We start from the raw sequence: 26,555 nt of genomic DNA on the forward strand, positions 1-26,555 counted from the left end.
TGAGATAGGGTCACACTGTGTAGTTCAGGCTGGCTTTAAACTCATTTTGTAGTACAAGCCGGCCCTCATCCTGCCTCAGTCTCTCAAGTGCTGGAATCAAGGGTATGTACCACCATACCCTGCTGCTACTGAAGTCCTCTTGAAAATATGTCATGTGTGTATTTTGATAAGTAGAACCATCTACTTAGTACAACCTGCATCCCTCGTTCTGAGAATCATTTAAGCCTGGTCTGGGTACCTCCTGTCTGCTGGAATGTTCTTGGGATTAGGATGTTTAGAATTTAGAAGGTCCCCATTGGAGCTCTCAGATTAGATTTTATTATTTATTATTCAAACTATGTGACGTTACTGTGGGCCTTCTCTTTATAATACTGCTTATCTCTTATTATGCTTTTAAGTTTGTGACTGAAAAAGAATGATCCATACCTACCTTCCTGTCTTTCATTTTTTTGGTGCAGGGGATTGACCCAGAGCCTTGAGCATGCTAGGCAAGTGCTCTACCACTGAATTATATCCTCAGCCCTTTTTAAAATTTTGTTTTGAGATAGAGTCCCGTTAAATCACCCAGACTTGCCTGGAATTTGCAATTCTCCTGCCTCAGCCTCCTAAATTGTTGGGATTACAAGAGTGGGCCACCACACCTGGTTTAAATTTACTTTTCAATTATGCCTGTGTTTGTTGTATGGAGTTTTTAAATGTACCGATATCTTTTCTCAGAGCTAAAGTTTGTCAGCAATAAGTTGGCTGGATCCTTTGGGTGGTACCCTGGAACTTCAGGTCCTTGACTTGGCATGTGCGGTGTCTCTTGTTCTGCCAGTTCTAGTCTAGTGTGCAGGATCTCTGAACCCCGTGAAACTTCAGAGAATAGTTTATGCAGCTCCACTTTGGAGGCAAGCTCTAGTGCTCAGATGCTAATGTGTGTGCTTTGTGCTGGCTGCCTGGGTGTTGCCCGACAGGCCCTGGTGTGGGTCAGTAGTGCTTCCTTTGTGCTTGCCTGGCCCTGGCATGGCTCAGAGCATAGCTCAGTGGAATGGGAGTGGGTGTTTATTGATTCACAGTGCTTGGGGTTTGAACACAGCCATACACATGCTAGACACACGACCACTGAGCTCCACCCCAGCCCTGGGAATGGCTGTTGTTAAGTGACAGTCACTACCTAGTGTAGCTAATTGGCCACCCTTCTTGTTCTTTGAGTAGTTTTGTTAAGCTGTAAGTGGCCACTGTTGGAGTTACAGTGCCTTCTCCTTGAGCTCTTCTTGGGGCCCTGTGAGCACTGTTTGGCTCTGATCTGAGGGAACAGTGGTGGATAGTTTGTGATCACATCCCCTGCAGACGGTCCTGAGGACATTTCAGTGATGCCAGCAGCACTTGTCCAGGCATCTGTTGGGTCTGGCTGTTACTGTAGTCGCCTGGAACGCTTTTCCTTTATGTTAGTATTTGTTGATGTGGTCTCTGGCAATCTTCATTTTGTGTAGAGTCGTCATCGCCAGGCCCAGTGCCAAGCCATGGGAACAGACCTTCTCTGGTAGCTGAAGCCTCCCCTCACATGAAGCCATCAGTGCTAGGTCAGATCCTTACTGTGGTTTATAAGGAAGAAAGCCGACCATATATTTATCAGTTCTCCTGACTCCCAGATTTGGGATTCTTCCATTCAGCTATGGGAAAGTCTTAATTGTTTGAAATTTATACTTGACAAGAGTTTGAAGCTCCTAATCCTAATCTTCTTCCTTTTTTTTGGATTTTTGAGACAAGGTCCTGCTACATCGTCTATGCTAGCTTTGAATTTGCAGTCTTCCTGCCTCAGCCTCCTGAGAGCTGAGATTGCAGGTGGGCGCACTGCCTGGCTTTTTGTGTGTGTGCTGTGGATCAAGACTATGGTAGAGCTACACGAGTGCTCTCTTCCAGTCCAAGTCCCCTTTCATGAAACATGTGATAAGCCTCACAGCAGCTTCATCTTTGGCCTGCTTGGCTCTTGTCTTTGCAGGTTCTATTGAAGGCGTTCATAGCGAATCTGAAGTCAAGCTCCCCTACAGTCCGGCGGACGGCAGCTGGCTCGGCGGTGAGCATCTGCCAGCACTCCAGGAGGACGCAGTACTTCTACAGCTGGCTGCTCAACGTGCTCCTGGGTAAGGTGGAGTCATGTTAGTCCCTCTGAGCACTTCCTCAGGACTAAAAGTCTGCTAAACCAGCTGACCCCTCAGTGTCCAGACTTGGCCATGGCTCTGGGCTGCCGGGTGACTGAGATGCACAGGGGCTGCTGTGAGTGCATGTAGGGTCTGTGACTGCACATGCTGCAGTGCCCACGGGCATCTCCCTGGACAGGGGGAGCGGGACAGTGTGCACCATGACCCTCCTCCATTCTTGCAAGTCCCTTGCTGGCAGTTTTTCCTGTAGTTCCTGCGGCTAGAGACCAGTGCTAGTGAGTGCTGGGCTGCAGGGTTTGATATAAAGTACCTGCCTGACTTAAGTGCAGTCGCTCTCTGTGAGGGCCATGCTAAGCTGAGCCCCTCCCAAAACTGGAAGCCAGCCTGTTCTTCCAGTCACGTTTGTACTGTCTTTGTCCTTTGCTCCAGCCTTAGCGGAGGGCGGTCCTACAGGTCTCTAGTTTTAAAAGTCTCTGAGCAGAGGATCGGCTGTTGAGAAGTCCCATGACTACGTTTGTAGGTCTGCTGGTTCCAGTGGAGGAAGAACACCCCACACTCCTGATCCTTGGGGTGCTGCTCACACTGAGGTATCTGGTGCCCTTGCTGCAGCAGCAGGTCAAGGACATGAGCCTGAAAGGCAGCTTTGGGGTGACCCGAAAAGAGATGGAAATCTCTCCGACTGCAGAGCAGCTGGTCCAGGTAGGATCACAGGGGGATGCTCGGTACTTAAATTGTGATCGCTGAAAGACCCGAGTGTTTTGTGTGAGAAGGGCCTGAGCTGAGCATGAGCTGGGTGGGCTCTGGATCGTGACTGCCTCACTGGTGACCTCCCCGTGTCTGTGTCATGGGAGAATATATGTGCCGGAGAATATGGAGGCACATACACCCCTCAGACTCGCCGGGGACAGGGTTGTGATACATACGCCCATGCTCAGGAAGTACTGATTGAGCACCTGGGCACGGTGATGGGGAGGGGACAGCAGTGGACATGGCCCACCTTGCGCACTGGTCTGGGCAGGGGTGCACCAAGCATGTGTGGACAGAATGTGGACACTGGTAGCCTGGCAGGTGCTAGTGTGCTTTGTACATAAGCTTCTTGAAAACAATTGTTTGAAGATAAATTCCAGCAAAATAAGATATAAATTCTATAAAAGAGGAAACCTTGAAATCTAGGAAGCAAGATATCTCACCTAGGATTGTGCTCAAAGCAATTCTGCCATGGTTGCTGTCCAGCCTGCAGTTCAGGTGAGGAATCCAAGAAGCATCTCACAGCAGTGTGATGACACGAAGCTGGAGGCTAGCAGAGGCGTGTGTGGTCAGTGCCGCAAGAGGGGGTGGAGGCAGATTTGTAAAAGAAATTTGCCATCCAGTAATGAAGCCAGGGAAGATAGATAATGAGTAGTAAATTATAAAAAAAGAATCTATTTGACTATTGCCCTGGGATATCCTGTTTCAGCAACATGCAGTAATAGTGAAATATTTCGGTTTGAGCCATCATTAATAGACTTTACAGAAAATATTTATTTACACAAGACAGATATGTACTATTTGTCTGTTTGTTTGTTTTACAGCACTGGGGCTTTGAATCCAGGTCTTTTACACCGAGCTGCATCCCCAGCACTTTTTTTATTTCTTACTTTGAGACTAGGTCTTGCTAAGTTGCTAGGTTGCTAAGGCTAGGCTCAAACTTGTGATCCTCCTACTTCAGCCTCCTGGTGTATTAGGATTACAGGTGTGTGCCACCAATCATGGCCTACTGTTAAAATTTAAGTGATAGTCTTGACTTCTAGGGAGATCAGCTATAAATAATGTTACCTAGTGGCCTGTGAGTGTGGTAAATCTGGACAGTAGCAGTAGCTGACAGGTTGAGGGGTGCAGAGGAGGTGAAAGGAGCATGGGTGCTGAGCTCCCACTACCCAGAGAGGAGTCAGGAGAGGCTTCATGGGATGGATGGGTGGCTTCAGAATTGAGTATAAGCTGACCGCCTGAAACAGTGTTCTTGGTCAGTGGCCAGAGTAAATATTTTAAGCTTTGTGGGCCGTGACACCTCAGTCGTATTTACTCAGCTCCAACCTTGTGTCACAGAGCAGCCACAGCCAGTCTGCAGATGTGGCTGTGTCTCAGGGAAATTAGGCACAAAAGCCAGAACTGGCCAGATACGGCCTGTGACTACAGTTGCCAGCCTATGATTTAGGGTTACAGAGCTGGCAAGCAGAATTGCTTAAAAACAAGTATTAAAGGTAGCAGCCTGGGAGATGCTGACTTTTTTTTTTTTCCTTTTTCTTTTTTTGGTATCGGAGATTGAGCTTGGGACCTTGCACTTGCAAGGCAGGCAGTGGAACCACTGAGCTAAATCCCCGGCCTGCTGACTTTTTGTTTCATACTCTTCTACATTGACTTCTAGAACAGAAACTTATGTATTTTATCATAGTAGAGGTAGGGTTGGCAAATTTAACAAAAATGATTGTGAAATTTGAATTTTAGATAAATAGTAAATAAATTTGTAATTTTTTTTCCAACCTGCATGAAACATACTACAAAATTGTCTGAAATTGAAATTTAACTGAGTACCCTATGTTGTATCTAGATCTCTAATGTGAAAAGTAATAAATTCACTGCGTGTGTAATGTGATATAGTACGTAGCAGAACTAATAAGATTTGACCCAAGATGCCTTTCATATTTCTGGCAGCTCTGTCATGGGCACTTGGAAGCTATTTTGGATTGTTAGGAGTGTCTAGCCACCTCCACTGTAGTGTCTGCTGGGCTTGCTCCCTCTCCTAGTACTAGTTTTGAGAAGTGGAGACCTGAATTAGCGTATGGCTGCTCTAGGGAAAGGGTCAGTACACCAGTGAAACATCGCAGGCATCCAGAACACATGGACTCTCTGACCACACTGGCAGAGGTGACAGTGTCTAGAGGGCAGGATTAGGGCAGACTTTCCCAACACAGACCTGTAAAGTGAAAGCCATGAGACATTTTTAAACCACAGTCAAGCACTTGTCTTTTTTTTTCTCCTGTGTCTCTAGGTTTATGAGCTGACTTTGCATCACATGAAGCACCAAGACCACAATGTGGTGACAGGCGCCCTGGAGCTCTTGCAGCAGCTCTTCCGCACACCCCCACCTGAGCTGCTGCAGGTGCTGACCACTCCTGGGGGCCTGGCTCAGCTCTCTGCTGCTCAGGAGGAGGTCCGGGGCCGGGGCCGCAGTGGGAGCATCGTGGAGCTTCTAGGTGCGTTCTCCAGTGGGGTCTGCTTGTAACCACCTGTGTGATCACTGGAGACCCTTGCACACTGTGGGGCTGCGGTGTTCCGAGCTATCCATACCAAGTTCTTTGCCTAGACACACAGTGCAGCTTGCAGGAGAGCTGAAGTTTAGAGAGTCAGCTGGCAGAATGAGGCCAAGCATTGGACAGCTGGCCTCCTGCTCTGACTGCACTGCCCTGCCTGACATTACAGATGATTATGAAATGAAAACAAGAGGGTCTTTTCAGGACTTTTGTGTTAATCTGCCTGAGATGGGATCTTGAAGCCTTTTTTCTGGGTTTTAGAATTCCTTTCTGCTTTTCTGGGTCCTGACTTTAAAACCCCTTCCATTCCCAACCCTGAACACCTGCAGGCCTGGTCTCTGCACTTTTCCATATTTGTGGGGGTTGGGCCCTGATTGTACAAGGGGCTGCTCAGGCAGCGCAGTGGGTTGACGAGGGGTGCCCTTGGAAGCAGAGACAGATGGGAACCCCTGGACCCCAGCCTCCGGAAATGGTGTGCAGCAGATTTGAGGAGCTCCTACTGGCCTGGGCCTCTCTGGCTGCTGCGGGGGCCAGGGCGGGGAGGGGAATGTGTGTTGTGATAGGGCCTCTGTTCCCTGTGTGGATGAATTGGCGAGGATTTGGCTGGGTGTCTGAGTGCTGCCTCATGGACATGTGTTTGGCCCATAGGCAGAAATGTAGATGTGCCCTGGCTTCCCTCCTCTGCACGCAGAATCCCTTCTTTGTGCACTGCATGCCTTACAAGTGTTCACCTCTAATGATTGTTCCCAATGAACATGTCTACTTGATTATTAATAGATTAAATAATTTGAGAGCTCTACTATTTTTAATTTGGATGTTAAAATGTAGGCTTATTATAGTTCTTTTGTCATTTCAGTTATATCTTCAGAACTACATATTTGAATGTTAATGTACTTTTCACCTTGAAATTAAAAGGTGTTGCACTGTGGTATTTAAACACTTTCTATGGACATATGTTGACATTTTCACTGGTTTTTAAGTTGCATGAAGCTTTTTGAGGATTTCAGATTTCTTCTGATTTTAACAGCTTAATTATTACCTTCCTTTGATCTGTCACTTTCTGTGGTTTACAGCTGGAGGGGGTTCTTCATGCAGTCCTGTCCTTTCAAGAAAAAAAGGTGATTACTTCTGAAATCTGTATCTTGTGTTGAATCAGACTGCTTTTCCTGTATTTCCCTTGTGCTCTGGACTGTCTGTATCCCTTCCCAGTAGAATGACTGTATGGGTGAATGTTGCTGGAAACTGATAACTAGGCTTGAAGTTATGTAGGATAGCTTTTAATAATTGCTTCTGGATCAGACTCGCTTTGTCATATATCTCTAATGCTTGATGTCAGAGGTCAGCGGACTTTTTCCGTGAAGGGCCACAGAGTAAATGTTTTAGCATATGGGCCACGTGGTCTTTTTTGCAACTATTCAACTTGGCCCTGTGGCTGGAAAGCAGCTGTGGACAGTTTTTGAGGTTTAGGCTTGCCTGTATTCCAGCAAAAGTTCACTTACAAATATAGGTGGGCCTTCCTTCTGCATAAAGGTAACATATCTTCCTGAAGGATTTTATTAAGTCAATAATATTATTAGTAAGTAGCTTCTTTCATTAATTATTTTAATTTAGGCCCAGTTATCATTTTTCAGTCCTATTTAACTGTACATATCAAAGCGTTTATGTGTATTAAAGTGTTTCTGACATACAGATACTCCTTAAACAGCCTACCTATTGATCAACTGTTCAGATGTAGTTCTGACAGGCATACTGTTTGGACTTACGGCCTCCTGCTCTTTTTTTTTTTTTTTTTGTACAGTTCACCTTGTTTACACAGATTTGTAATTGTTGCTGATTGTACTATTCAGTACTGTGGTTTTATGTTCTGTTATACATTGCAGTACTGCATGTAAGAGTTATACAAATCAAAGCAAAGTCATCAACTTTGAGTTTCCGTGGACCGTTCCTTTGATCTGAATATTGTAATGTACACTCTACACACTCCTCATTTAGTTATCAATTCATTTAATGACCTAGTCACAAGAATGGAATGTGGTTATTAAACGAGAACTATCTGTAATCTGATACTTTTCCTTCATATTACCATTTTACATCACCATTTTCTTTTCCACTATGAATTTCCATAGAAAAGTATTGCTACTTTTTTGTTTTGAAATCTTAAAAGATTAACCCTTTTTTTGTATCATAATTCCAGTGTTTCCCTGTTTGCAATATTGAATGGGATTTCTTTTTGAGTGGGATTGAACTCAGGACCTTGTGCTTGTGAAGGCAGGCATGGCTCTGCTTAGCTAAATCTCTGTCCCTTGAATGGTATCTTAACAGGAATAGCATTCTTGTCTTTACTGAAGGAGGTGAACATTTCCTGGATGAACTTAGAATCAGTAACATTCGTAAGCTGAGTGTGGTGACATGCACCTGTAGTATCACTGCTTACAAGGCTGAGGTAGGAGAATCACTTGAGCCCAGGAATTTGAGACCAGTCTGGGCAACATAGTGAGACCCCATCTTAAACAAACCAAACAAACAAAAATTTGGGCCATTGTAGTATGGGATATTTAATTGGGTTTGAGATTTTAGAGAAACATTGACATTTTTTTAAAGGCCAGAAGATTCTTAGAAAATTAATCTCTGTTCTTAAGTTAGGAGAGATTGTTACTTTGAAGTCTTATGTATTTCTTAGTCACTTTTCTTGAGATAGTGAAAAAGATAGTGATTGATATTGTTATGAGTGGTTTTGTCCTCTGTGGGCACATAGGGTGTTTCCTCAATCTTTTTGTTTGTTTGTTTTTGGTACTGGGGATCGAACTTGGGACCTTGCGCTTGCGAGACAGGCGTCGGAACCACTGAGCTAAATCCCCAGCCCTCCTCAATCTCTTTTTAATTTTTTCATTTTTTTTTCTTTTAGAGTAGTGGTTTTCAAACTTTTTAAATTGTAGCTTCAAATCTGTTTTCCCCAAGTGAAATCTGCCAGTTGTGGGGTGAAGGCGTACGGTAGCTTAAAGCCTGTTCTTTGATGGCATCCTGCACCCATCCTGCTGAGGACTATGCAGCATATTGGAAAAGCACTAATTCAAAGGGTAGGGGCTACTTTTATTAAAGCCAAATTCAGCACAGCATGTGGCAGTGCAGCCCTGTAATCTGAGCTGCTGCAGGAGTCCCAAGTTTGAGGCCAGCCATCAAAGAGTAAAGATGGCCATGTGTCTTACCCCCAGCCCCTTCCTAGGTGCAGTCCTCAGTGTCTGGTGAAGGAAAGAAAGATCTGAGTTTACTGTTGGGGAATTTGATATGATTCCCAGAATAAATCACTAAGGTTTTCTTTGTTTTGCTTGCTTGTTTATTTTGACGTGGCTTTTGACCTCAAACTCGCCATCCCACCGCAGCCTCTAAAACAGTTGGGCTAGCAAGCACGCATCTCTACTTTTAGCTTTGATAAAGGTTCCAGTTGTCTAGTAGTTAGTCACTGTTGATTTCATCTAGATTTGGGGTTTTGAGTTTGAATTTTTCCTTCATGTTTTTTTTTTTTTTTGTATGCCTTTAATCTCATATCATGTAACTATGGAAGTTATTACTACTCTGACCTACATTAGAAGTCGGAAATTGCCAGTAGCTATTTGACAGTGTCATAATGACTAATGTGTACTGTATATCTGTAGTGATTAATGAGGTCTGCTAAGTCATATGAAACTTTTATTTTCTTGTTTTCTAATATAATTTTGAATATAAACCATTCAAACAAACTTTGCAAACAAAATATTATTTCATCCTCTCAGACCATAGCGCTAGAGTTCTTATTGTTCAAAATAGGGCTTAGGGCCAGGGATGTAGCTCAGTGGTACCATGACTGCCATGCAAGCTCAAGGGCCTGAATTCTATCCCTGGTACCAAAAAATAAAAATAAAGAGTTAGAAATTAAAGATGATAAAATGAAAGGGACTTTTCTTTTTTTTTTGAAGGTGACTTTTCTTTAAATGAGTTTTTTGCTTAAGTTCTGATTGGAGATAGTTCATGAACACCCTAAAGTTAATAGAATTGGATCTTTTCTTTCATAATGTACCATTCTTAAGTTGAAGACTGGTATAAATTATTTAGCAGTAATCTAAATAAGTAAATTTTCTTTTCTTTTTGGTACCAGGGATCACACTTGGGACCTTGCGCTTGCAAGGCAGGCGGCAGAACCACTGAGCTAAATCTCTGGCAGTAAATTTTAAATATTAATATATTTTGCAGTACACTTAGAGAATCACTGCCTTAACTTTTTGTATAGGTTTATTGATTTTAATAGTGTTCTAAACATAATATTTCTGTATTCTTTGTATTTAACGCTAAAGTTATAAAAATATACATAATGCTAAAGTATATGAAGTTAAAGCACATATGCTCGTGATTTTCCTGTTAGAATATACACTTAATTTAATGTTTGAAGTTCTTATCTTTAGCCACCTTAAGTGGAATATTGCTGCATTATCCACCAGGGAAAGTGCTCGTAGGAGAAGAAGAAGCCTTGGAGGATGACTCCGAATCGAAGTCAGACGTCAGTAGCTCCGCCTTTGCAGGTAGTTGTTGCCAGTGAGCTGCTGCTGTTGCTCTTGTTCACGTCCTATCTCTGTCCCCCTCCTCTGGCCCCACACCTCAGCCAGCAGACAACCTGGGGCTGGCAGTGGAGCCAGCCTGCTCACATACGAGTAAGACAGCCTTTTATCTGTGTTTCCCTTGGCGCAGGTTGTCGGAATCTTTTGGGTCGGGATGGTGGGTGGGGCTGTCTCCTGCACCAGGTGGGTGACAGTGAGGGGAGTGGCCTGGAGCACTGTCCTTTTATAGAGAGTCAGCTGATAAAGTTACCTGTGGACTTTATAAAAGATGAGCATTGGCTACAGATGCTAAGATCTGGGTTAGAGTAGTTTGTGTTGTATGATCCTGTCTAAGAGAACATGTGTGAATAATACCAGTGGTAATTATTCATCTTCTGTCTTGAAAATACAAATAGATTTTTTTTTTCTGAATTAAAAAGTTAAAAACATTAACAAGAGAAAAATACACCTCTCTGAGCACTTCAGAAGTGGTTGTGTCTCATTTGTCCTCCAGAGTGATCCCTGCCCACAGCTTCTGAGGGCTGTCATTCTGAAGTGGTTTTTATATATTTTTACTTTTTTGTGGGAAATTGAAAATGAAACCAGGAAAATGTGGTGTATTTGTCCTGTAGGAGAAGGGCTGGATTAGAAATCTCAAATACGCCAGGGATTTAGCTCAGTGGCTCTGCTGCCTGCCTTGCAAGCACAGGGACCTGAGTTCAATCCCCAGTTGCCCCCCCTCCAAAAATACCCAAAACAAAAAAGAAATCTCAAATAGGGCATGGATGAAGGCAAGTGCACCCCAAGGAGACTATGAATTTGCCCGTTTCTGACACTGCTTGCATAGTGCTCTGGGGTGTTTGTGCCCACCCAGTGCCCGCTGCCAGGCTGCTTCTGACTAACTTGGTGAGCCACACCTCAGGAGAACTTGAACTTAGGGCTTGGACTAAGCAGTGAAACCCCATTTGAAAATATTCACAGCATTTAAAAACTGTCTACAGGTTGCCCTTACCTTACTGCTGTAGGTACTGTGTCAGATTTGAAGTTAGGACATTTGATGACGCTGAACTTGGTTACATTGCATACTTTCCCTTGTGAATGTTTGCTTGGCCATCTGACTGCCGGGCTTTTCTTTGTCTCCAGCCTCTGTAAAGGGTGAAATCAGTGGAGAGCTGGCAGCCTCCTCGGGGGTCTCTACGCCAGGGCCTGTGGGTCACGATATCATCACTGAGCAGCCCCGTTCACAGCACACGCTGCAGGCAGACTCTGTGGATCTGTCCAGCTGTGACTTGACCAGCACTGCCACCGATGCAGATGAAGAGGATATCTTGAGCCACAGTTCCAGCCAAATCAGTGCTGTCCCCTCTGACCCTGCCTTGGACCTGAACGATGGGACTCAGGCCTCTTCACCCATCAGTGACAGCTCCCAGACCACCACTGAAGGGCCTGACTCGGCTGTGACCCCTTCTGACAGCTCTGAGATCGTAAGTGGGTGAGAGGGCCCCGGTGTTCTGCAGCAGGGCCTGCTGTCTTCCTGAGCTCATTCCCAAGGCCCAAACCTGAGTCCTCCAGATTATTTTTCTCTTCCTTTATGACCTTGCTAATAACATGCGAAGCCACCAGTTCAGATCAGTAGTGGAGAGCCTGGCCGCCTCTGACCTTGGCTGAAGGAAAAGCCTACTTAGTGTTTTTTGCTTGAACAGGGAGACCAAAAATGAGGTTAGCTGGTTTACATTCACTGAGCACATTGGACATTCTCTGAGGCTCTGTGAGGCCCTGGTTACTGGAAAATGTCTTTAAGAAGCCTTCATACAGATCTGTGGCCTTGATATTGTATATTGTTTTTTTAAACACCTTTAGACTTCCTAAAAGTACCTACAGTGTATCCTATTTGAAGCAGTATGGATTTCAGTTCCTCTGAGTGCATGGGAGATACCTCAAGAGTTGTCTAATCAGAAAGTTTGATACACATATATGCTGAGTTTTAGTTTCCATTTTTTTGTGTTTGTTAAAATGTATATAACATGAATTTGGCCATCTTAACCATTGTGTGGTACCAGGGATTGAATCTAGGGGCTTCTCCGTGCTAGGCAAATGCTCTATCAACAAGATATAACCCTAACCCTTTTTGAATTTATTTTACCATGGGGTCTCACTAAGTTGCTCGGGCTGGCCTTGAACTTGTGATCCTCCTACCTCAGCCTTCTAAGTAGCTGGGATTATAGGTATGCACCACTGCATCCAGCTTGTAACCATTTTTAAGTGTTCAGTTCAGTGGCGTTAAATAATGTCATGGAACTATCACCACCAAGTTCTAAGTCTTTTGCTCCTCTTAAACTGAAACTTGGTCCCACTAAACACTAACTTCCCATACCTTCCAGCCCCTAAAAACCACTGTTCTTTTCTGTTTTTAGGAGCTTGATGACCAGTGTCTTAATGTAAGTGGGATCATGTTGTTTGTTTCATTTAACATAGTGTCTTCTAGGCTTATTCATGTTTTAGCATGTAATAGGATTCCTATTCTGTACTTTTTTTAACAGGACCTTTAAACCCAAGGGCATGTGCACACTAGCCAACTACTGTACCACTGTGCTATATTCCTAGCCCAGTTTTTATTTTGAGACAGGGGCTTGCTAAGTTGCTCAAACTGGCCTTGAACTTGTGATCCTCCTGCATTAGCCTCCTAAGTACCTAGGATTACAATCATATGTCACCATGCTGTACTAGAAATTCTTGCCTTTTTAAGGCTGAATGGTATTCCGTTACGTGTGGACCACATTTATCTGTCAATGGACAGTTGGATTGATTCCATCCTGTAGTTTATAAACAATGCGGCTGTGAACATGTATATACAAATACTTTTGGAGATACCCAAATACTTTTTTTCATCAGTGTGTGATTCCAATGTAGAAGATTGATGTTTGTGTGGGGGAACAATGCATGTACTATAACTTTATCATTTTCAATCCTTTTACCCCCTTTTCTCTTTTCTTCTTGATCCCAGCCTCATCTTCAAGAGTTTCCCTCTTGTTACCTACCATTTCTCCTATACTTTATTTGTTCATTCATTTATAATTTAGGTTTTTTTATTTAAGAGAAAACATGTGGTAGTTCATTTGTGTCTGACTCATTTCATTTAGTATGATGTCTCATGTTTCTCTCTTTTCCTGCAAACAACATGGTTGTTGCATTCTTAATGGATAAATAGATTCCATTGTGTGTATACTCATGCTTTATTTTTCCCCTGCTCTTTTTCCTGATATCAGACCTGTTTCTTGGCTTTAATTTTTTTGGGTATATACCCCAAAATGGAATTGGTTTTACACCTCAATTTACATCTTAATTTTAGCTTTAAAAAGATTGTATGACATTCTGGGAGGATGAGGTGGGAAGATCACAAGTTTGAGCCGAGTTTAGGCAGCTTAGCAGTTTAGCAAGACCCTGTTTGAAAATGGGGGGGTGGGGGTAGGGGTGGCGGGTGGGCTGAGGTTGGGATGGAGCAGCTCAATGTGAAGGCCAAGCATTCAGTTCCCAGTACCAGCAAAAAAAAGAAAAAAGATTGCTTTGTTGAGGTAAACATTGAATGTATTTTCCTAAGGACATGGTGTGGGTTTGTTTCTTGACTTGCTCTTAAATTTTAAATTGTGCAAAGCATTTCTAAGATCTAGAGAGATGCTGGAATAAATACAAAATCCTGCTCTAGCCCCATGTCTCCTATCCCCTCCCTGCCCCTGTGCTGTCACAGCAGCTTGACAGGACATAGTGGATAGGGAGCCCTTGGCTCATGGGCACCCTCCCTTATCTTCTTGCCAGTAATTTGGGTCATTCTGGTCCATGAGGCTTTTCCATGTCCTTCATATAATCACCAATTATGTTCGCCTTACCGAGTGGCTCATATGCTATGAGATTCTTCTAAAAGTGGAGGATGAAGCATGGGCTTTATATGCAAACCTCTGCTTTCATGCAGCAGAGTGAAGGCTGTCAGGTCTTTCCCTAAGGGGCTCGAATATGTGCAGGGTGGCAGACACACTAGGCATCACATCAGGTGGACAGTTCATAGCAGACGGTAGCAGTGCCACTGAGCAGTCAGCAGAGCTGGGATGGGGATCCCTCAGCAGGCACACCAGTGGCAGGAGGGGTCTCTGCAGCCTGTTGGTTGTGTAGCCTGGAGCAGTGTCTTCTTCCTTCACCAAAGAAGAGATGTATAGGCATGAGTGGTCCTGTTCAGGATGTGATGCTGGTCAGTTATTACTGAGGCAAAATGCTCACTAAATTTAACCTGTTGACCAGCTAAGCTTTTGCGGGGTAAACTATCTGAAGGGAAGGGTAGGGGCAGAGGAAAATCCCATTGGTTGCTTTTGATCATGTAGCTTGATTTTTTTTTTAAATGAATTAATGAATTTTAAAATGATAATGGTAAGGCCGGGGGTTTGGCTCTTGCCTCTCAAGCACAAGGGCCTGAGTTCGATCCCCAGTACTCTCCCAAACAAACAAATAAATAAAAATAAAATGATAATGGTATATCAAGTTATTTCAATAATAATTTGCTAGTCCTTTGAGAGTCTATTGCTTAATTTTTCCAGGCTTATTACACAAAAGATTTCAAATGGATGTGAAACATTTTGGAGTGTGGAATTATGATTGTAGCTTATTCCAATTTACTATCAAATTTGTTTATGATGAAAATATTTTTTCCATTTTTATCTAAAAATAGAAGTTTCCGGATTGAAATTCCTTGGAATTTTTGGTGCTATCAGTGCTTTCATAGTGTAGTAGGGACATGTGATACGCTCTGGGTGGTCTCCACACGTGTTTGTATGTGTGTGTGGGCTTCTGTGTCTAATCTCTCTGCTGCTCTTGGCCCCCTTGGTTTCTAGGTTTTAGACAGTGCCAACAGCCAGTACTCAGGCACGCAGGCTGGCCCCCCACAGGATGAGGACGAGGCTGTGCCTGGCGGCCTTCCTGCTGGGGCCTCAGATGCCTTCAGAAGCTGTTCCCTGGGTAAGTTGAATCCAGGTGATCCACTTCCAGGGGTCTTGTTTTTGACCTTGGACAACTTAATTTTATCTTCTCTTCCAGGAACAAGTCTTTTGATATCTTTGTTTTCTGAGTCATAAATAACAGTTGAAAATGACCAGCTCAGTAATGATCTCCTTTTTCCTGATCTAAATCCTGTGCTTCTGTGTTGACTTGGTGTTTATTTGTATACATGTTTTCTTTGAAACTTGTTGCTTAATCTCATTTCTTTGCTTTTGAAGCCCTTCAACGAGCACATTTATTGGAGAGCATGGGTCACAGCAGGCAGCCTTCTGAGAGCAGTATAGATAAGTTTGTATCAAGAGACTCAGCTGCTGAACCGGTCGATCAGGAGAACAAGGTGAGTTTCTTAGGCACAGCACAGCTCTGCATTGCTGAGCTCATTTGAGTGTTTGAAATCACTTGGCTTCTGCCAACCTGGTTTATTGGTTTCCTGCCTTAGGCCCTGTTTAACAACTCTTGAAATGCTGAACACTCCTCAGGCCTTCCCTTTTCTGCTCTGCAGGGACTCAGATCCTTCAGATTGTCTGGGTTCTGCCTCCTTTGGGAGTCTGGGCCCCAGTCCTCCTCGGACGTATCTGCTCTGTGCTGAGCTGCCTTGCCTGATTTCTCCGGCCATCAGTGTTTTGCTTGTGTAGGCCTTGCAACATGCTTGTTGTTCCACTGAATGATTTTAAATCTATTTGGCTCACTGTTTGCAGGTGCACTATCTTTCTGCTTAGGTTTGAATTCCCCGAGGGCAAGAAATGTGTTTCATAGTTTAGTCCAGTGGTGGCAAACCTATGGCATGCATGCTTCATTGGGCTGTTTGTATCTTTGAAAGCTCTAAAAGGGTCTCCGTCCCATCAGTCAGCACTGAGAGTCCTCCCAGGCCCCCATTGAAGCAGGCCTGCTTCTAACCCCTAGGCTTCCAGGCTGCTTACTTTGCTGAGAGGTTACTGCTTGACCTATAGAAGATTGCAGCTGCTTTGCCTCCCTGGAAGCCTTTCTGAATGCCTGATCTCTGCTCTTCTGTTCCACACACCTTCCTTTCTTGTGAGCTGGTCCCTGTTGCAGCCCTGTATCTGTGTGGACACTGACTTGCCAGGCTCTGCTTGGTTGTGGGCTTCTGTGTATGGGCAAATGCAGGCATCGCTGTCTCTGCCCTTGGCACAGTTGCTGCTCTGGAACAATCTGTTGAATGAACTAGCATGAATGTGTGTCTGCTTCTGTGTTCTAGCCTTGCCGGATCAGAGGTGACATAGGACAGTCTACTGATAATGACTCTGCTCCTCTGGTCCATTGTGTCCGCCTTTTATCTGCTTCATTTTTGCTCAGTGGAGGAAAAAATGGTAAGCACGGAAGGGCAGGTACAGGGTTGAACTTAATGTTTCACATGTCACCTTCATGGCCTCTTGTCACCTTGTTGGGGTGGGCTTGGCTTTGTACTGATGGAGGTGGGCAGGTGGTCTTTTGTTTCTAGTATTGTTTGTGTGAAAAGGCTGAACAAGGCCTGGTGGTTTCTTTGCAGTGCTGGTTCCGGACAGAGATGTGAGGGTCAGTGTGAAGGCCCTGGCCCTTAGCTGTGTTGGGGCAGCTGTGGCCCTGCATCCAGAATCTTTCTTCAGCAAACTATACAAAGTACCTCTGGACATTGTGGAATACCCTGGTATGTTCAGAGTTCACATCTTTCTCTTGGATTTAATCATTATTTGTAAAAGGACTTCAACCTGTTTCTGTTTTAGAGCAGTATGTACTTGGAGTTAATTTGTGCATTTAGCTGTATGGTAGCTTTCCATAGACACATAAACAGTAGCATTCTTAGGTTTGTGGACTCCCTTTAGATGCTGTGTTTGTAGGTGAAATGCACATACTGAGGGTAGAAATCTGGAGCTGTTCCCATACATGGTGGATTCATCCCTACTTCACAACCACATCATCAAAGATGCTGAGTCCATGCGTAGAGATAGGAGGGGACTGCTTGAGACTGGCTAGGTAGCAGCAGCCCTGCCTCTGTCACTTACAGTCTTGCTGGCATGGAAATTATTTTCTATCTCCTGTTTTTCTATCTGTGGGTAAGAGGGTACATTTTGGTTTTGAGTTTACATTAGGTAAATGAGTAGTATTTTCAGGTTTTTCTAATCTTTTTTAAAAAATGAAGTCCTACAATTTTGATTATTGTCCAACAGTCTGGAATTATAATCAAGAAAATCTGGATTAAGGTGGTGTCAGCAATATGATGAATTTAGAAATACTGAACTCCATAGCATTTTAGTACTTGAGTCATTATAGTCAAATCATTTCAGATTTGGAAAGCCTCCCGTCCTCGTTCTGAGAACTAGGCTTTTACTTTGAGGTAGGAAGTTGACAGTAGAGAATTGTACACTGGCTGGCCAATTCCTCTTCACAGAAGAGCAGTATGTCTCTGATGTCTTGAACTACATCGATCATGGAGACCCGCAGGTCCGAGGAGCCACTGCCATTCTCTGTGGAACCCTCATCTCCTCTGTCCTCAGTAGGTCCCGCTTCCACGTGGGGGACTGGCTGGGCACCATTAAGACACTGACAGGTAACGGCCAGTTTTCACTCTCAGCCTTTCCAGATACCATCCCCAACTTGAGCGTACGTGAAGATGTTTATTCCCTGTTCTTTGGTTTAGGAAATACATTTTCTCTAGTGGACTGCATTCCTTTACTGCGGAGAACATTGAAGGATGAGTCTTCTGTGACTTGCAGGTTGGCTTGTACAGCTGTGAGGGTGAGCACAAACTTCTGTCTGAACCACTTTTGTGATGAGTTGGACATTTTACCATGTGACAGTTATAGTTGGAGCTTAATAAGAAATAGTTCTGGGCTGGGGATGTAGCTCGGTGGTGCTGTCGCCTGCCTTGCAAGCTCAGGGTCCTGAGTTCGATCCCCAGTATTAAAAAAAAAAAAAAAAGTTCCACCCATTCTAAAGCTGTAAACAATAATTAACATCTCTGTGTATTCATCACTCAGCATTAGGTAAAAACCCCTGAACTTTTAAGCTTTAATTCTCAAAATACTTACCTGAAATAGACCTTCTTTTAAAGGGTATATTCATAGGCATGGTGGTATATGTTTGGAACCCAATGCTGGGGAGCTGAAGCAGGAGGATTATAAGTTTGAGCCCACCTTTGACTTAGCAAGACCCTGTCTCACAAACTAAAAAAGAAAAAAATAATTTTAAAGGACTAGGGATGTAGTTCAGTGTGAAAGCCCTGATTTAGATCCCAGTACTGCAAAAAAGCAAAATAATATAAAAATAAAATGATATTTTAAAAATATACCTTGCTATATTACTAAATGTAATATGTGCGTTTTTTGTTTGTTTGTTTGTTTGTTTGTTTGTTTTTGAATCCTGTATTTGAGGCCGGGGATTTAACTCAGTGGTGCCCCGCCTGTCTTGCCAAGTACAAGGTCCCGAGTTCCATCCCCGTACCTCCCACAAAAAAATCCTGTATTTGGTCCCTAGAGTTTAAGAGTTAAAGTGAGCCATAAGAATTACTCTGTTTTTTTTGGTACTGGCAATTGAACTCAGGATCTTGCGCTTATGAGGCAGGCATGGTGCCACTGAGCTAAACCTCTGGCCCTCTTACTCTGTTTTTTATATCACATGGGAGAGCTTCAGTTCTTTATGTGACAGCACATGGAACCTTTGTTTATCAGCAGACTCATAAGTCACAATTGATCAGCCCAAAAAAAATTAGCCAATAAAAATCAGAACTAAACACCTGTAATTCAAATTTATGGAGTATCTCCCCTTTAAGAATTTCACGGCCTGATAGTAATTTTTCTCTAGTTGCAGTTTTATGCCAAGTCCAGTGTACGTGGTCTTGAGTGGAGGGCGTGTGTCAGTGGCATAGTCACACTGCTGGCTGTATCCCTGTTTGTCAGCATGTATGTGGCAGTGCCTCATCTATTCAGAGGCTGCAGGGGACACAGAAGCAGAGGGCCCCTCTGTTCCCCGTGCAGCAACGGGCCAGAATAGGCACAGGGTGTTCCCTGCTCTGGGCCCCTTGCCCTTACCCTGGTACTGAGGCTTATTTTAAATGGTGCTAGGGATGTATTGCAACCAATTACATGTCCCAAAATTGATTTTTTTAATCACACATTGATTGTTGTTTAGGATGTGAAGCCATGACACAAATAGAAACAAGAGGGTGAAATAAACAACTTTTATGTGAAAGGGACACATTTACTCGTAAACTTGAATTTTGTGAGATAGAGTGAATGAGTATCTCTGAGAGCCTGCAGCATCTTGTTGCAGTGTAAAAACCATAGAGCACATGTTTGTGAAAGGGCACCGGCCTCACACATTCCGGTGCTGCTGAGCAACTAACATGCTTTTGCCTATACCCACTCTCAGCACTGTGTCATGAGTCTCTGCAGCAGCAGCTACAGTGATTTGGGTCTGCAGCTGCTGGTGGACCTGCTGGCCCTGAGGGATAGCTCCTACTGGCTAGTGAGGACGGAGCTCCTGGAGACCCTGGCAGAAATGGACTTCAGGTGAGTGTGACAAATTCATCAGGCCTGATGAGCTAGATCTCGGATGTCCCAGTCGGGAATCCACAGCCCCAGGTCACTTGACACAGTGATGCTGGAAGAGAGTCCTGCCCTTCAGACACCAGTGGCTTAGAGCACATGATTGCACCTTCTTAGTGGTTCTTTTTGTTGTTGTTTCTTTGGGGTTTTTTGTTTTGTTTGTTTTTCAGTACCCGTAATCAAACTCAGGACTTTTTACTTGTAAGGCAGGCATGGTGCCACTGAGCTACATTCCCCCACCCTTCTCTGGATTTTTATTTTTGACAGACCTTTGGCCTTACTGGAAAATTTACATAGAGGTACAGATACAGATTTTTGTCATAGTCTTAGTTAAGTGTCTGGATGGAGGTTTTTTTTTTTTTTTACTTTTGTCTTAAAACTTTAGAAGAAAAAAAATTTTTTTGTTTTTACATCTTTCTCTGTGTAGGTGTGTAACCCAGGGCCTTATACATGCTAGGCAAATGCTTTACCACTGAGCTGTATTCACAGCTCCTATCTTACCCTTTTGTAAAAAATACAGCTTTTATCAGTTCTACTTGTTTTTCTATTTTGGGGGATGTTTTTCAGGCAGGGTCTCATTATATAGTTCAGCTGGCCTTGAATTAACTGTAGCACAGGCTGGTCTTGAACTTCCACAGTCCTCCTGCCTCAGCCTCTGAAGTGCTGGATTTACAGGTGTTCACCAGCATGCCTGGCCTGTTCTACTCCTTTCGGAAAGAATGTATGGGGGACTGGGGATTTAGCTCAGTGGTTCTACTGCCTGCCTCACAAGGACCCGAGCTCAATCCCCGGTACCAAAAAAAAAAAAAGAATGTATGGAGTCACTATTATTTTGAATTTCGAGGGGAGATGGCTGGCTTGTATTTTTTTGCCATTAAATAACTTTTGATATGTTTCATCTTTTGGTTTCTAATGGCAAGTTTTGGTTGGAGATGTTTCCTTGCAAAACTTTCTTGTTGAATGGAAATTGATCTTCATTATTCCTTTTGTTTTTGTTTTCTTTTTTTATGTGTGTTTGTTTTTTTAAGCCACCAAAGGCCTTGTGGGTTATTCCTTGGGACATCTCCCAGGCAGGGATGTTCTCGCCTCCACCCTGCAGTTAGGGCCACTGTGTGAGGGGCGTGCCTGTTAGTGGGTGAGGGCTCTGTGACAAGCTTCCCGGCCTCCCGGCCAAAGGCATTGGGGCGGCTCTGTGGGCACTCAGGGCACTGCTGGGTAGCAGCTACATGTATTTGGAAGAAAAACCACATCCTCAGTCCGTTTCACTGATTTTGGAATTGGGTGAGGGATGTGGACCGTGTTTAAGCCTGCTGGTCTTTCTGTCCTTTCATGAAGTGCCGCCTCAGCACCGCTTTGTGTCCCAGCTGCCTGCGCACCACAGCTTGGCTCTGAATGTTTGCTGAGTGACTGAGTGACTTCACTGTTGACTGTTCTTTTGTCAGGCTGGTGAGCTTTTTGGAGGCCAAAGCAGAGGGCTTACACAGAGGTGCTCATCATTATACAGGAGTAAGTAGTTCCTCTGGGGAGAGTGTGCCCTGCCTTCCCAGAGCTGCATGCAGTAGGGCTTCCCAGGGTGTGAGATTCCTCTGAATGTCGTGTTGGTAGGCGTTTCGTGCCTTAGTTTATGAATGTTGTGACTGTATGGTATGAATGTAAGATTAATGATGTTGATCTTTCCCAAATGTTTTACCTGTAATCAAGTGCAGAGATTGCTTATTTCTGTTATCTTTCTCTCTAAAGCTTTTAAAACTGCAAGAGCGGGTACTCAGTAATGTTGTCATCTCTTTGCTTGGGGATGAAGACCCCAGGGTGCGACACGTTGCCGCGGCGTCATTAGTGAGGTATTACTCAAGCTTCCTCTCCACACTTGCTCTTGGCTGAAGTGTGAGCAGTGTGAGGGTGGGGAGAGAGAGCAGGAGGAACCCAGAGGTGGCAGGAAGCATTCCCGGGTTTGAGTTCATTCTCAGCCATTCTACTCTTAACAGTCTCAAAAAAGTTATTCACTAAACTAACAGTTCAGAAACAAACACGAACCTTCTGTTGTAAAAGTGATGCACTTGGATTGTCAGCATTTTGGAATGTAGAGAATGGCACCAAAAAGGAACCCCTTCAGTCCTCCACCGGGGATGCCCCTGCGACAGGGCTTCAAGCGTGGCTGCCCTGGGGAAGGGGGAGCGTGGGCGAGGGTCTCGTGCTCCCAGTAAACCAGCCTCTCTCACGGCAGGCTTGTCCCAAAGCTGTTTTATAAATGTGACCAAGGACAGGCTGATCCAGTGGTGGCTGTGGCAAGAGACCAAAGCAGTGTTCACTTGAAGCTCCTCATGCACGAAACACAGCCTCCCTCGCACTTCTCCGTCAGCACCATCACGAGGTACGTGCCATGCCTTTACGCCTCCTGTGTCTTCCCAGGCTCTCCCTTCTACCACATAGGCTTTCCTCAGCGTGTTTGAGGGCATCCCATTCCCTTGCTGGGATATTCGTCCTGTCGTCTGTGTGCTTACCATGGCCTCAGGTGCACCGCGGTGACTGCCTGTCATAACACTCCTCAGACTGCCAGCCGGGTTTTGGTGTGTGGCTTTACTGTGCCTTCTGTAAACTTGGCCACTGAACATTGTCCCATAATTTGTTTCCCTTGCGAGGAGGATGTGCTTTGTCACCTGCTAATCATTACTAGCCGGGCTAGTGCTAGTGCATGGTGAGAGCGTGGGGTGTGACAGCTCTTGCAGGAGCACAACAGAAATGTGTCTGTGAAGGTGCAGGTTGCTTCAGAAAATGAGTTTGCAGAGAAGGCCACAGAAGTGACAATGAGGCTGTCAGGCTTTCAACTCTATCACTTAAATGTTATTTCAGAAACAAGTTCTGATATACCCTCTGTTGTGCTAAATGGCAGTTTTTTAAAGATCTTGACTAAATAACTTTAAAGCTTTAATGAACAGTGGATAATTTTTTCCTGAATTTAGAACTCAGCTTTTTCAAATTTTGCAGTTAGTATTCCTAAATAAATTCCATCTTTTCTCATATAAGGACCAGTTTTAAAAGTCACACCTGGGGGTCAGGGTTTTAGCTCAGTGGCACCGCACCTGCCTGCCAGGCACAAGGTCCTGAGTTCAATGCCTAGTACCAAAAGAAAAAAAAGTCACACATGGGACTAATTTCTAGGCTTTCTTAGTATTTTTCCCTCAGAGTCTTTCCTTTGTTTAATCTCTGAACCACTATTTCCTTTGAAAAGATTCAGCATAAGTATTCCTTTAAGATAAGAAACAAGTGTACAAGTGTCTTGGATTCGGGAATTTGATAAATGTAGAGTAAATTGCTGTTTCTAATGCCATTTCAGAGGATGACTAGTTGCCATTATAGATGAGTCTACTATTGTATTACAATTGCTTGCTAACTGCTACTTAGAAAATTCTCCTAGTTCTGCGCTTGTCTGACCTCTTGTTACCTAACTATGATTTTTTTTTTGTTCCCTTCATGGTGGACACAATTACCAGTTGTGCCGCTATATTTCCCACTTTACTGTCAGCTCTGATAGAATCTATGGGGAGAGGAGAAATCAGATTTCCCAGATGTTTGAGAGTTCTGTTGTTGTCTCAGTGAACAAGACCTGTACAATTTGTAGGAGTAGAAGTAAAAAGGATTAGAAGCATGGGACACAAATGGCCCACTGGAAGAGCCTGTTGGGGACTTGGTCACGGAGAAAGGGATTTCTTTTGGTTGGGAGTCTGGGTGGCTTCAGGTGCTTCTGGCATGGAGGACCATGGGGTGGCAGGCAGGCTGTGAGGCTCACATAGCAAGTGCTGCAGGGAGCGGGTGCTTGGGAGGAAGGAGGGGGAATTCAGCCTTTACCCCCAAATAAGCACCAGATTTAATCTCTAGTGTCTAAAGTAAAAGGCAAGAGACTGCTTTACTTTTATATAGAACTTTATAGCACCATCTGATTTTGAAAAATGTCGTATCTAAAAGAGTTTAAGTGTCCCTGTTTTCCTTGTAGGATCTATAGAGGCTATAGTTTACTCCCAAGCATAGCAGATGTCACCATGGAAAATAACCTCTCGAGAGTTGTTGCTGCTGTTTCTCACGAGCTGATCACGGCCACCACGCGTGCACTCACGGTAAGTCCTTCAGGCCAGGAGCCCGTGTGGTTGGGTGGTGTGAGGTCATGTGGGGGAGACACTGTGTCCTAGTTCTACTTGGGGTGCTTGCTCCGGAACTGTGTCTTTGTCCGCAGAATCTTGGCTTATTCCAAGGAATAGTAAACTATTTTCTGACTATCAAAGTGATGCATACTCACTGTTAGAGTATTCAGCCTTTTTGGTCTGGGAGTGAATTTTTCTTCCTTTCTTCTGTAGTTTGGATGCTGCGAAGCTTTGTGTCTTCTTTCAGCCACCTTTCCAGTTTGTGTGTGGAGCTTAGGTTGGCATTGTGGGTATGTATCCTCATTGTATGCCTGTCTGCAGGCATGCGTAATACAAACGTGGGCACTGGGATCCCTTTATGCTGTTTCTGCCTTTTATCAATTTGGATTTTGGAAATAGTATCTGATGCCTACTTGTGTCCTGCCCGCTTAGAGGTGAAAACTAGAAAGAAACTTTTGGAAATGCTAATGAATGCCACAAGCTCTTAAGTATTTTTGGGGATCTATAGGTCGACTTAAGAGTTTTCGAAAGCTGGCAGAAACTGTTCTCATTGGCTTCTTTCTAGAATTACTATGTACTGAAAATCAGGTGTGACCTAGCATATAGAATTGTGAGGAACTGTAGGCCTAGACTTTAGGATCTATTTTATTCCATTCTCCAACTTCACTTACAAATAGTCTTCCTCTCCTAGATGGCCTATGAGCCACTGGGGCATAATTTAACTCTTCTGCAGCCCTGAGAAGCAATCCTTCCTGTCTTCAGCGAAGATTGAGAAATTTCAGCTGACTCACTTCCCATGTGGGTGTAGATCTGAGGAGTCTTGTGTGTGTCAGTGTGTGGCCAGCTAATTGGCCTGAGTAGGCTTCGTGCTTAGCCTAGAATGGTTGCTGATACAATCTAGCATAGGTCCAGCACCAGACTTGACTTCTGAACAACGTTTGGCAGTAGAGTAAAATTTGCCAAATCACAATGCAAAGAAAGTTAAGAATTTGCCGCAATAAATACGTAATTCAGAACATTTTATCAGCTCTACCACCTGTTTTATTTCCCAAGTGTATTTTTATAGAGCTGTGTACTACTTGGTTACAAATAGGAGAATGAATTTCTGAGCTGGTAGAACGTGTCTCTGACGTGCCTTCCTTCTGTAGCTCTGAGAAAGGCAGGACTGTTCCCTGGACCCTTCCCTGATGTGACCTTCAGTTGTCTACTTCCAGAGCACCCCCGCTGAGCACCTCTGATGAGTCCAGGAAGTGTTGCACCGTTGGAATGGCCACCGTGATTCTTACCCTGCTCTCCTCGGCTTGGTTCCCGATGGACATCTCTGCCCATCAGGATGCCTTGATCTTGGCAGGAAACTTGCTTGCAGGTACTGGTGCTGAGATGAAGTAGGGACCCCAGGACTGGAGCTGTGATTCCCTCATGAGGGTGACGGTGGGACGCACATGAAGGAGATAACATTTTGAGTTGTTGCCAGGGGTCACTGGTTCCTCTGGCGGTAGCTGGGTCCTGGGGCCCGTTTCAGTGGGAGCCCTATCTGACAGGCTGTGTCGCAGGCCGGGGCCAGTGGGAGGTGTGCCTCGTAGGTTCCATTCTCACTCTGCTTACAGATTGGCAAGGGATGCTGGCAGCACAGGGCACTTGTAACCCACTGTAAATTTGTGGGCATAGTTAGATACCAGCAGGACAGTGCCCGCCAGGTGGTTGCAGCGTGTGTGAAGGCATAGGGATGTGAGAAGCTGTGTGCCACTGGGGGCATGGGAGCCATTGTGAATGTAACCTAAGGTTGGGGATGACAGTGGAAAATGTGGCCAGCAAGGCGAGTCGAGACCTTTGAAATTGGATGGGGGTGGATTAGGGAACCAGGCTGTGTTGGCCAATTTCATGAGGAACTGACAGGTTTGTTTGAGGGGCACCCAGCTGCTGATGAGGGCTAGAGTTCATTATGGAAGTTCCGGCTCCAAGTGCAGCTTTTGGGTTGGAGGGAAGTGGCCAAGAGATTGGAGGAGATGGAATCGCCAGACCTGATGTTCACCTGAGCCTCGGTTTGGAGTAGCAGACACATCCTGGTCTAGCATATGGTGGTAACAATCACGGCAATTAGGCATGCAGATTGGAGAGGTCATTCCATGCTGAATTTGAGGTGTCCATTGAGCTTCAAGTCCCAGAGTCCCTCAGACTCTCAGCATAGAGGGGTCTGTATCACTTATGTCCCCTCAGCAGTTTCCATTTCCCACCTGTGGAGGCTGGGTAATGTGTCTACCTGTGTCACAGCTAGTGCCCCCAAGTCTCTGAGGAGTTCATGGGCCTCTGAAGAAGAAGCCAACCCCACTGCCACCAGACAGGAGGAGGTGTGGCCTGCCTTGGGGGACCGGACCCTGGTACCCATGGTGGAGCAGCTCTTCTCCCACCTGCTGAAGGTGATCAACATCTGTGCCCATGTCCTGGACGACGTGGCTCCTGGGCCAGCAATCAAGGTAACAGCTTCTTCAGGGCCCTGCTGTAGGCCAGGGTGAGGACTGGGGCTTTTGGAACAGCTCGTTTAGTGGGCTATCCCTTCCTCTTTTCACTATCCTGTGCATGAGCATGGAACATTCAGCATGGAGATGTGAGGCCTGTTCCTGCTGGGGATGTGATTTCAGCAGTTACTGAGTTACTGCTGCTCCTGAGGGCATGAAGCCTTGCTCTGTGATAGGTGCTTACTTGCATAGTGCATTTAAGGTACATCAGTCCACTTCCTTTCCTGTGCCTCTCGTTTTTAAACTGCTCCCTTATAACTTCCTTTACTACTTCAGCTGCTGTCTCTGGTCCTTCTAGCCCAGCACCTAGCACTTTGTAC

General features: G+C 44.7%; 1 protein-coding gene across 1 annotated transcript in view; it reads left to right on the forward strand.

Moving 5' to 3' along the window:
- The window catches only part of Htt (huntingtin), a 105,351-nt gene that overhangs the window by 16,867 nt on the left and 61,929 nt on the right, over positions 1–26,555 (forward strand). Inside the window, exons 6-25 of the mRNA XM_019210296.2 lie at positions 1,985–2,126; positions 2,665–2,843; positions 5,173–5,377; positions 9,907–9,987; positions 11,146–11,486; positions 12,417–12,440; positions 14,880–15,003; positions 15,261–15,379; positions 16,259–16,370; positions 16,550–16,687; positions 17,429–17,587; positions 17,678–17,775; positions 19,408–19,547; positions 21,026–21,089; positions 21,324–21,424; positions 21,808–21,954; positions 23,575–23,695; positions 23,933–24,009; positions 24,934–25,085; positions 25,991–26,193. Coding sequence (XP_019065841.1) covers positions 1,985–2,126; positions 2,665–2,843; positions 5,173–5,377; positions 9,907–9,987; positions 11,146–11,486; positions 12,417–12,440; positions 14,880–15,003; positions 15,261–15,379; positions 16,259–16,370; positions 16,550–16,687; positions 17,429–17,587; positions 17,678–17,775; positions 19,408–19,547; positions 21,026–21,089; positions 21,324–21,424; positions 21,808–21,954; positions 23,575–23,695; positions 23,933–24,009; positions 24,934–25,085; positions 25,991–26,193 — 2,727 coding nt within the window. The remainder of the gene's footprint in view (positions 1–1,984; positions 2,127–2,664; positions 2,844–5,172; positions 5,378–9,906; positions 9,988–11,145; positions 11,487–12,416; positions 12,441–14,879; positions 15,004–15,260; positions 15,380–16,258; positions 16,371–16,549; positions 16,688–17,428; positions 17,588–17,677; positions 17,776–19,407; positions 19,548–21,025; positions 21,090–21,323; positions 21,425–21,807; positions 21,955–23,574; positions 23,696–23,932; positions 24,010–24,933; positions 25,086–25,990; positions 26,194–26,555) is intronic.

Source organism: Fukomys damarensis, unplaced genomic scaffold (genome assembly GCF_012274545.1).
Source record: "Fukomys damarensis isolate Sample0158 unplaced genomic scaffold, DMR_v1.0_HiC HiC_scaffold_35, whole genome shotgun sequence".
NCBI lineage: Eukaryota > Metazoa > Chordata > Mammalia > Rodentia > Bathyergidae > Fukomys > Fukomys damarensis.